At 40.4% G+C, this 11,208-nt stretch overlaps 1 protein-coding gene across 1 annotated transcript; it reads right to left on the reverse strand.

Moving 5' to 3' along the window:
* Positions 1-552: 552 nt before the first annotated feature.
* LOC124035934 (collagen alpha-1(X) chain-like) lies at positions 553-6,509 on the reverse strand. Its single transcript, XM_046349899.1, has 3 exons — positions 6,378-6,509; positions 5,843-5,990; positions 553-2,812 (listed from the first exon to the last, which is right to left on the reverse strand). The coding sequence occupies exons 2-3, from the start codon at positions 5,973-5,975 to the stop codon at positions 966-968; spliced, it is 1,980 nt and encodes a 659-aa protein (XP_046205855.1). The 5' UTR covers positions 5,976-5,990; positions 6,378-6,509; the 3' UTR covers positions 553-965.
* Between the last annotated feature and the right edge of the window lie 4,699 nt (positions 6,510-11,208).

Raw genomic sequence — 11,208 nt, forward strand, 5'->3', positions numbered from 1 at the left:
ATGTACACACCACAACAAAGTTCGCCTGCTGAGCTATAGTATAGGCAATAACTAGGTTAATGTCTTCAAGTCTCAGGCAAGTTTATATATGCACAATTTTGGTAATGTTTCTACTTACTCAGTCAGATAAACTCATGGGTACCATAATCATGTCTCTGTTTGCATCTTGAAGGAAGTTAAAGGTAGTTTCGCTAGAAACTAGCGTTAGCGCAATGACTTGAAGTCTTCGGGATCAGCTAGCATTCTAGATACTGTTATGACTTAAAATTGTGACTAGAACATCAGTGTTCTGTGTGCATTTTAATGGCCTTTGCATTGTTTGAAAAAGTCCCACTCACACCAAAAAAATGTTTAAGGCATCATTTATTTTGGTCATTATGCTTTACATGACTAGGAATATTTGGGGATATAATAATGTTGTTAATAAACCATTTGTATTTGTATGACAGTATTTTGTGGTGTGTTATATCTTGTATTATTTCTAATAGTCAATTTAACCATTGCCATTTTACAATATTCAAGTCACATACAAAAAAGTCAGGTACAAAATGGTGCACAGAAAGTAATTATGAACTTTTAATAAGGTTATCGAATCGGTCACCAAAAACAAGGTTGTACAAAAACACAGACATACACAAAACAAGAATCACCTGCTGTAATAATAATTTAAAACAAAAACTTTTTCAAGACACAACATAGCCATAACATCTAAATTTCACATGTTGCCTCCACTCACAAAAAATACAATTCTTAATCATTGGTAACTTTGTTGATTGCCTCCCCATCCCTGATAACCTCTTAGATAAATTATTTCCTTCTTCTTAGCACCCATTTCTTGGATTTTTCAAGTCGAGATGCTTCTATTACTCAAAAAAAGAGACAACTGCCTGGTTGGGAAAGACAGAGTTTACTTGTTTGAGAAATAGCTTGCAGATTTAGTTGTGTTGCTATTGGGTGACACCGTATCACGTTGAAGCGATAAGGAACCCAGAGAAAGAGCAGTGGACATTCTCAGCGGCAAAAACGCCATTGGCCTCATCATCGGGAATCTGAAGGTAGACTGTGTCGTTCACATCGAGCATAAGGACAGTGCTACCGGACATCTGGTCCAGGAAGCCCTTGTTGTACTCATCATAGCTGAACATGACTGGCTTGTCGTTCTTGTACAGAGCCACCAGAGCATGAGCCCCATTCACGTGAATGGTGTATGAGAAGTAGTAGACTCCAGGAACCTGGCAAGTGAACTGCCCAGTGGTAGTGTCATAGTGATTCTCCGCATTGTACACCTCATTGTCAAACTTAATAGGTTCCCCAGATGGAGGATAAGGCTTAGCCAGAGAAACAGAGAAAGCAGACATAGGGGCCTTAACAAGAGTAGGCACCATGACCTCACCCATGCCCATGCTCTTTTCGAAAAAGAACTCGCCGGGAGGACCAGGTGGGCCGGGAGGGCCAGCAGGGCCTTGGCCACCATCCTGACCATCAGCACCAGGGAGACCAGGGGGACCGAGAGGGCCAAGGATTCCCTTAGCGGCCAGTCCAGCTGGGCCAGGTGCTCCAGGGAGACCCGGGTGTCCTTTAAGGCCAGGTGTACCTGCGGCACCAGTAGGCCCAACAGGTCCTCTGGGACCTGAGGCTCCAGCAGCTCCAGCCTCACCTGCCTCACCATTGCGCCCTGGGAAACCTTTGGGCCCGGCAGGTCCTGGGACACCTGAAGCACCAGTTGAACCTGTGTGACCAGTGTCACCTTTGTTACCTGGAGCTCCAGTAGCTCCTGTGGCACCAGTTGGGCCTGTTACTCCAGTATTACCTTGCTTTCCCTGGAAACCTTGTGCTCCCTGATCTCCCTTATATCCCTTTGGTCCCTGGGGTCCCAATGCACCTGTGTCACCTTTGGGACCCATTTCCCCAGTATCTCCCTGGAAGCCTCTTGCACCCTGAGGACCAGTGAGACCCATGGGCCCAGTAGCACCAGTAGCACCGGTATATCCCTGTGCTCCTGGCTCACCCTTCTGACCTGTTGTGCCTGTGCTTCCTACAACTCCCCTCTCACCCTTCTGTCCATTTGCTCCTGGCTTTCCATATCCAGGGATACCGGGAGCACCAGTTGCTCCTGTTGCTCCCTGATGACCTTTAGGACCAGCTGCACCAGGCATACCTGGAGCCCCATTATCACCTGGTTTTCCAGGCATACCTACACCAGGAGCCCCTGTGTGGCCCTTAGCACCTGGCAAACCCATGGGACCAGCGCCCCCATCCCTACCTGGGCTACCTGACTTTCCTGCTTCACCAGGGATTCCTGGCTTGCCTGGCTTCCCAACTCCGGCTGCTCCTGGCTGCCCAGCTGGTCCCATAGGTCCCACAGCCCCTGTCTCACCTTGTGCCCCTGGGATACCCACTCCTCTATCACCCTTAGCTCCTGGAAAACCAGGCATACCTGGATGTCCCTTAAGGCCTGTTTCCCCTCTTGGCCCCATTGCTCCGGGCAGACCATGAGGTCCAGGCTTGCCAGTGGAAGAGATCCCAGCTGGTCCGGAACGACCAGTAGGTCCAGGCATGCCCCTAGGCCCTTGAAGTCCAGCTGTGCCCACCTCTCCTTTCTTGCCAGCTGCGCCAGGAACACCAGGCTTACCAGGCCCACCTGAGGGACCAGGTTTGCCAGGTGCGGAGTGGCCAGCAGGCCCGGGCGGTCCGACAGGGCCCTCGGGTCCCGGCTGTCCCACAGCACTTTCCCCTGGAGGGCCAGGTGGGCCAGGGGGGCCTTCTGAGCCGGGCTCACCTGGTGCACCGGGCTCTCCCGCCACCGACACCACTGTGAGGAAATAGCAAGTCACCTTATTAATACCACAGATTAAAAATTATCCTCTTGTAATAAATGTGTTATTGGCAAAAGTCTGTTGGAAATATGTTTTACATTTTCAAAAACAAATTCAAGGAATAGTAATTAATATGTACTATCATGTGTTCTCTGCTGGTTAAGAATTACCACGGTTGTCTGCTATTGTCACTCATTCTCAAATTAATATTATTTTAATTGAAATAATAGTAAGATAGATAATACCAATAATAACACCATTTACATATGTGGGGCAGCATTTCTTATTTGATGTGTTTTATTGGATAGGGTATAGAGATGGAGGTGTACAGTAGAGATGAAAGATAAGTGGAAAGAGGGTGCTATAGAGCGGTGGGTCAGATTCGAACCCATGCTCACAGCTGCACAGTACATATGATCTAAGGCAGCGGATTAGACTGCTAGACCACCCTAGGAAACAAATGGGGGAACTTTGGATCGGAAATACAAGTTTTAAAGCCTGCGTACAGCTCATAATATTGTGCAATGTAGTATTAAATCCCCAGTATTTTGTTTGAGTGATGGAGGACTGATGTTAATTTTTGGACATGAAAAATGAAGAGGGTTCCAACTTTGAAGAAGTACAGTAATGTGTTACACTCAGCAATTGTCAGAGGAACAATAATAATTTGTAGCTCTGTATTGCTTCCATATTCAAATGTCATGTACATGTGTGAATCCACTTGTGTTTTTATACTATGATTCCCAGAATGCAATTCACCTCCAGACCATTTACCAAGATTGCGTGTTACATTGTTGTTTTGGGTAGGCAAGTTAGTTAGTTAGCCTAGTTAACTATCTAGACAGAAGTAAGACAAGGTGTTTCCCAATTTAACCTCGCTCTGGTTGACATTTGGTTCACACCTCCTTTTTCTGGAAACTGAGTCCTGGGGCTATGTAAGAAGGGCTGATTTATGAACAGCTCCCTCCGTCCATGTAATCTTATTCATTGCAATCTATAATATAAAACTGATTCTAAATCAGCACTACTACTCAGAGACATGTGTAATATATATATATATGCCCACTGATCAATGGCAAAGTGTCGGTGTACTCTATGTCATTCAATCTTTTTTGACACTTTTACTCAAAATGTTTATTAATTAAATTGAGAAAACAACCATGTCTACATGCATATTGTGGTCAGAAAAATACTGAGATACTGAGATGCTTGTAGATTACTAATAGAAAAGTGTTTTGTTTCATCTTTGATTGTATAGAATGTTTCTATTTCATACTGTAGGAGTTTTGACTTCTATGTTATTTGTCTTGTCTGTACTAAACACGTCACCACACATGAAGGTCCTTCTCAGGAAATAAGTTGTTGGAATTTTATTGAATTAATTTAATTTAATAATATAAATTATTGTATAGCTAACTGAGCATGCAGTGTGATGGCATAGTGGAATTTACATTTTCCCGAACTTTCTATTGCTGCCCTTTTGTCCAGCAAATGTATGTTAAACCTGCTTGGTGGAGTGAAGTAAATCGTCGCACAATGTGAACTAGGAGGAATTACCCCTTTAAGTGCATTGGGTATGATAGTATAAACTGCTGAAATCAAACCTGCATAGACATTTAAACCTGCTCAATTATTAGCTAGAAGTAATCTTCTGTTTTCAACCTGTTCTTATTTCACACCTCCAAAAAAGCAGACATTTCTGACTTAAGAAACTGTAGTATGGGGAGAAAACAAACATTTGTATTGCAGGATGGTGGCATTTAAGGGAGTTGCTTTTCGTTTGCTTTTTTGTGGTCACATGACCCAGGGTGTAAAAGACACATCTCCTTGGTCAAATGTAGAGGCCCAGTTTAGGTTAATTTAAAACAGATGTATTTACTTTTTGAAAGGCACACCCAAACAACCACATTGCTGGGTGATTGAACTGTAATTGACAGTGTTAAAATACATATAACATTAACAAGAGGCACCCACTATTTTACACATTACTTCATATGATTTAAAAATACAGTTGATGACTATTGAATTTTACTTTAATTTGCTGCTGCAAGAATTTGAATTAATTGCAAGGTTAACATAAGAAGAATCATAAAATGAAGTAATGCATTTGTTAACTACAGTATATATATGACTTAAACAAAAATGCAGTATCAGTACTGTTACCATCAGTTAGGTATGGCAAAGTCAGCTATTCATTACAATAGAGAATTTATAGACAGCTCAACTTGTAGTATTTCATGTGCTGTTTTCAACTCAACACATTTTGACATTTTATACATGACTTAAATGAGCCATCAGCTGAATTTACAAAGCACCCAAACTTCCAGAACTGAAATGTTCCTTTAATATGTAAAAAGAACTACTGAAATGTCAGCAGATCCTTATGCCCCACTAAGTTCTACACAAATGAATTACTGCTCTAACTGGTCATCCTAAAATCACTTCTTAAGACCTACTGAAGGTACAAAGAGATTGACTGAAAATACAGTACAAATAACATTTTAAATCAATTGCAGTAAAGACATCATGAAGGTCAAAAACACTCAGTCCTAGAAATATAACAAACTTTTGAAGATGTATTATTTAGCCTTAGTGGCAGAAATAACATGTAATAACACATTGTACTCACTTCAGACAGTATGCAACATAATGTGTTATACATGTGCTACTATGAAAGTCACAAGGCCTGAAACAGCCATTGGATAAAGATCCAGATCCCAGTAGCCAATGACTACACTACATTTGATTTGGTAAAAGCTCATGTTTCAAATTAGAGAAGTGCTCTCGCACTAACTGTATGTCTGATTGTCCCTGTGCAAGAACTGAAAGCTGAAATCATCAGATGTAAATTACATGGTAAGTGGACAAATTTGCAAATTAGTATGTTTATGGTGAAGTGTGAAGAAGTTAGATGTATGATTGACTATAGTTGAACTGTCACATTGAAATAGCTGTGATAGAGTTTCAATGGACAAAGACATCACTGGACCATACTAGGCAATGCAGATTAGGATGCTGGTTCTTACCGTGACTCTTCACAGAGTAGGGCTGGTATTGAGGGGCGACCTTCATCACCTTCTTCACCACATATGAACCACTACCATGAACAGCCGTCAAGGCCACCAGGAGGATGAGGATGCTCAATACTCGTACTTCCATTTTCTAAGTTTAAATCTGCAAATTAAACAACAAATATTAAATACTGCTTACACATCTTTAGAAGTTGCAATAATGACAAAATGATTTAGTAAACCAGGGACTTTTCTTCTCTCTGCACACTGCACATACACCGGATTGCACACATTTCAGATTACATGTAAGTACAACAAATGAGATAGATATCATGGAATCCATTTGAATAGTGAGTCTCAGCCTCCTAGATATCTCATCCTGTTCTCACAGAACTTTGTCTATCCTGCTTGGTTTTATAAAGGCACCAAAATATTTTCCACCTGCCCTGTCATAGCTCACATCCAGTGGGAGTAGGAGTCAGGCCTCAGAAGGGCCCTAGTGTTCACTACCCCAAGAGATGAAGAGGATAGAGAGGAAGAGCACACATACCGGCATGCAGTTGAATGAGTATGAGTTCCAAAAAGGGGTAAGAAATCTTCAGCACCACTGTCCTTCTACTGCTGCTGTATATCCTTAGGTTAGTAGCAAGTTGGAGAGTCTGCTGCCTCCCAGTACAATGATGTGAGTATTTATACAATATCTGCCCCTTACATCATAAAAAAGCCACCACCACACAAGTACCTCCCTTCTCAGAGCTAAACTGTAATTTGCTGACAGATCTGCCCTATGCAGGCATGTCACATCAGGATGCCTATTTGCTTTGAATATTTAGACAAATGATAAGATCTTATTTTAGTCTTCTAACCCCAACTAAAAATTAATCAGGTTTAGACACATGTAAAATGGTTTACTATTTAGTTTTAAGACTATTTACAATATTTGCTCTTGTTGGGTTTTGAGTGTAAATTTCCTCTACCTGGTGTGGTGAACTCAGAGCTAATCTAGATGTAGATGACAAAATATACACTACTGTTCAAAAGTTTGGTGTCACATAGAAATGTCCTTGTTTTTGAAAGAAAAGCACATTTTTTGTACATTAAAATAACATCAAATTGATCAGAAATACAGTGTAGACATTTTTATGTTGTAAATGACTATTGTAGCTGGAAATGGCTGATTTTTTAAGTGGAATATCTGCTAACACAACCAGCCATTGGAACACAGAAGTGATGGTTGCTGATAATGAGCCTCTGTACACCTATGTAGATATTCCATAAAGAATCTTCAGTTTCCAGCAGCAATAGTAATTTACAACATGAATAATGTCTACACTGTATTTCCGATCAATTTGATGTTACTTTAATGGATAAAAATGTGCTTTTCTTTATAAAACAAGGTTATTTTTAAGTGATGCCAAACTTTTGAATGGTGTGTTTATTTCAGATTCAGTTTATCAATGATAAATAATCACATTTATCAGAAACATGTTAAATGTTTTATTTGTATTTTTCATTATTCCATGACCCTCTACAAAAATATCCAGCTAAAAAAAATCTAGAAACAACCCTGGGTTTTTGGTGCCCATATAGTGGAATAATTGCCTCAGAAAGATGGCATTTGAGGATAGGATATGCATCCCCAATTTACATCTGTCCCAACTTGTCTGTATTTGACATGCCTGTTACCTTTCCAGACTGCCTGAACATCTCCCACCCCTCCTATGATAAGGTAAACTAAAACACTGGATGTGCAGCAGAGGTATGGGCAGAAACAAAGTATACTGGCTCCTCTTTTGACCAAATATTCCAACAGTTATAATAGGACCTAAATCTACATTTACCTAAGGCTGAACGCACTTGGCCTTTTACCCTAAAATGAACATAGCAGCATGGATTATGTTTGGTCAGCGTGTCTGTTTGATTGAGAACATAGGGAACCTTTCATTTTGTCCACTATTTCAGGCCTAACAGTTTATAGTCCTTAACTTGTGTATTTTTGTTAGTGCTTCACCCTCAAAACAGCCATTAAAGCTATAAAAAGAAGTACTGGAAAAGCCATTTGTGTTGGACTAGTTTTATCTCTGCCTGGTGAATGCAGTGTAGTTTGTGGTGGATAGCCGGTGCTCTTGAGATGCAGTAGCAAGATCTCAACACAAGGGGGCATGTTCTGCCAGTCAACTTCCTTGGGATGAGAAGTGGCCTTGCCTCGGACTGGCCTTCTTATTTTTGGAATCTTCTACCATATACACTACAAGTCAAAAGTTTTAGAATACCTACTCATTCAAGGGTTTTTTCTTTATTTTTTGTACTATTTTCTACATTGCAGAATAATAGTGAAGACATCAAATCTATGACATAAGACATATGGAATCATGTTACTACTACCAAAAAAGCTTTAAACAAACCAAAATACACTACCGTTCAAAAGTTCGGGGTCACTTAGAAAGGTCCTTGTTTTTGAACGAAAAACACTTTTTGTGACTATTGTAGCTGGAAACGGCAGATTCTAAATGGATTATCTACAGTACATCTGAGTACAGAGGCCCATTATCAGCAACCATCACTTCTATGTTCAAATGGCACGTTGTGTTAGCTTATCCAAGTTTATAATTGTAAAAGTCTAATTGATCGTTAGATAACCCTTTTGCAATTATTTTAGCACAGCTGAAAACGGTTGTGCTGTTTATAGAAGCAAAAAAACTGAACTTCTTTAGATAAGTTGAGTAACTGGAGCATCAGCATTTGTGGATTCGATTACAGGCTCAAAAAGGCCAGAATCAAAGACCTTTCTTCTGAAACTCGTCAGTCTATTTTTGTTCTGTGAAATGTAAACTATCCCATGCGAGAAATTGCCAAGAAACTGAAGATCTCGTACAACGCTGCATCCCTTCACTGAACAGCGCAAACTGGCTCTAACCTAGTCTGTAATTTCTGAATTTCGTCCACACCACATAAGAAATGCATACACCGAAATACTAATAGTTTTATAACACACAAGTGGCCATAAACAATGCATAGGTTACTCAACATACAGGTTGAGTCATAAAAACCTTTTGAACGTAGTACCATTTATGGATTATTTCCTGCAGTTTAAATGCACTGACTGATTTGTATGTCTACTTGCATCATAATGGCAAATAGGGGTGAAGACAGGGGTGAAGAGGAAGGGGTATGCTGTACCAGGATTCTGTGGAGGATTCCTATATTAAACCTGTCACCAAGAAACCCCTTCCACAGAGGTTATAATTAAACATTCCTAGAACATGAAACTTGTTTGAACTTTTCTAATTTTAGAATTAGACCGAATTAACTGTAATTTTCCTAAGTGCTGCCTTGCACAGTTATACGGGCACAAGGTGAGACCCAGTTGCAGACACGGGAGGCAGATAGTTTGTGTCTTTGATATTTATTAATCATTCCAAAAGGGGTAGGCGAAAGAATGGTCGTGGCTAGGCAAAAAGGTCAAAAACAGTTCAGAGTCCAGGAGGTCCAGAGTGGTAGGCTGGCTCGAGGTCAGAGCAGGCAGAATGATCAGGCAGGTGGGTACGGAGTCCAGAAAACAGGCAAGGCTCAAAACCGGGAGGACTAGGAAAAAGATATTAGAAGCAGGAGTACGGGAAAGCATGCTGGTTGACTTGAAATACATACAAGACGAACTGGCACAGAGAGACAGGAAACACAGGGATAAATACACCAGGGAAAATAAGTGACACCTGGAGAGGGTGGAGACAATCACAAGGACAGGTGAAACAGATCAGCGAATGACAATAGTTGATAGTTATAACACTTAATTGTGTTTGACAAACATTGTTTTAACTTGTCACTATCAAATGAAACACTGAAATATCCAAGATTAAGTAGTGTAAAGGTGTCTAATTTCTAAAACATTGGAATGAGAGCAAAATTAATGTGACATTAGATAATTCTATGCAGTTAGCTGAAGATGCTTCCAGGCACCTACTACAAATGCCAAGCATGTTTTTAATTCTGTTCATACATGTTCCACCCTTGAACAACTCTGTATTCATTACTGTGTGTTCTATAGTGCTGTGAAACTGCTGCTGTACCTTTTACTGTGGTGGCATCCAGTATTTTCCTGTGCCACCTATTCTGATAGGCCTTGGCCATACTGTATTATTTCAAACTCTGACTCTGTTTGTGTTTATGGCCCACATAAGAGGCCTGACCATCCCAATTTTAGTCATTTTTAGCTAAATGACAGAGCAAGAGAGGGTGCAGTCAGGATTTTATACATTTCTAGGTTCAGATAATTCTAGTTCACTTTTTTTATTTTAAACAGTGCTAACCACAAGCAGCCAAACACATTTTCTGTTTTTAGATCGTTTTTTATTTTATTATGCTTCTATATCTAAAGGAAACAAAATGCATGATGTGCCTTAGGGCTAACACTGTAATTTGGTTACTTTCTATGTTTTCCCAACATAGCATTTTGTCATGTTCTACACTCTAGCATGCATCTATGAATTACTCAATGTTCTTGTACTTGGTGGTAGTATCCTGTATTATAAGACTATGAAAAAACATGACTTATTTTTCCCTCGTCCTCTGCTCAACTCATTACTGTTAAACAGTGACTTGATTAGGGTAACTGCCTTATAAATGAACATATTGTCTATTGCTGTGCACTGTAAAATACACAATACACTTCAGAATCGCCACTTCAGAGACATGATATATGATCCAAACATGTTCTTACTGACCGTTGATGATTTGTCATTCTTACTCCTGCACATACTGAAAAGTTCATGCATATGCTTGTGAAATTGTATGCCAAACATATTATATCTTTCCTCTTTTTGAAAATAGATGTATTAAAGGATAAAGAAGAATAAGAGTGGGAAGTAGAGACTTGGCAACTTCTCTTATGACCTTACTGGAGTGGTCTGCAAACACTGTCCTACGGATATCCTGGGTCTCTTTATGATGGAACACACAGTAAGAGGGTTTAAGACCACTGCTAACACTGAATTCACAGTAGCACTTGTAGTGTTTCAACTTGTGGGATAATAACAGTGTCTGGAAAAAAAATTCCCATTTGGTATGTTTTTGTGCACTTCAGTGCCCAAAAACTGATGTTTCAGATTTCTCCTCCTGCTGACCGGACCTATCCACACCCAGGAGAAGTGTATAATTGGCAGTTGATGTAAGGGAGACCAAACCCAGCACGTGAGCTAAACTAAGGCTAAAGATATCCCATCATGGCTGGGATACGGATTTAAAGTTTCAACAAACTCAATGTACCACTAAGAGGTACTTTGAGCTTTATGAATGACTGATTGGTAGAGAAATTACAGGGTCCCAAAGACAAACATCCCCGAATGGATCCGTACGTGGAACGGTCCTGAGGAGTGGCGGTCACA

The sequence above is a fragment of the Oncorhynchus gorbuscha genome, linkage group LG05, assembly GCF_021184085.1.
Source record: "Oncorhynchus gorbuscha isolate QuinsamMale2020 ecotype Even-year linkage group LG05, OgorEven_v1.0, whole genome shotgun sequence".
NCBI classification, from domain to species: domain Eukaryota; kingdom Metazoa; phylum Chordata; class Actinopteri; order Salmoniformes; family Salmonidae; genus Oncorhynchus; species Oncorhynchus gorbuscha.

Coding starts and splice junctions, on each gene's coding strand:
- LOC124035934 (XM_046349899.1), bottom strand. CDS start 5,975: ATGGAAGTACGAGTATTGAGCATCCTCATCCTCCTGGTGGCCTTGACG. Junction 2,813..5,842: donor CTACTCTGTGAAGAGTCACG/GTAAGAACCAGC, acceptor ATTTCCTCACAG/TGGTGTCGGTGGCGGGAGAG.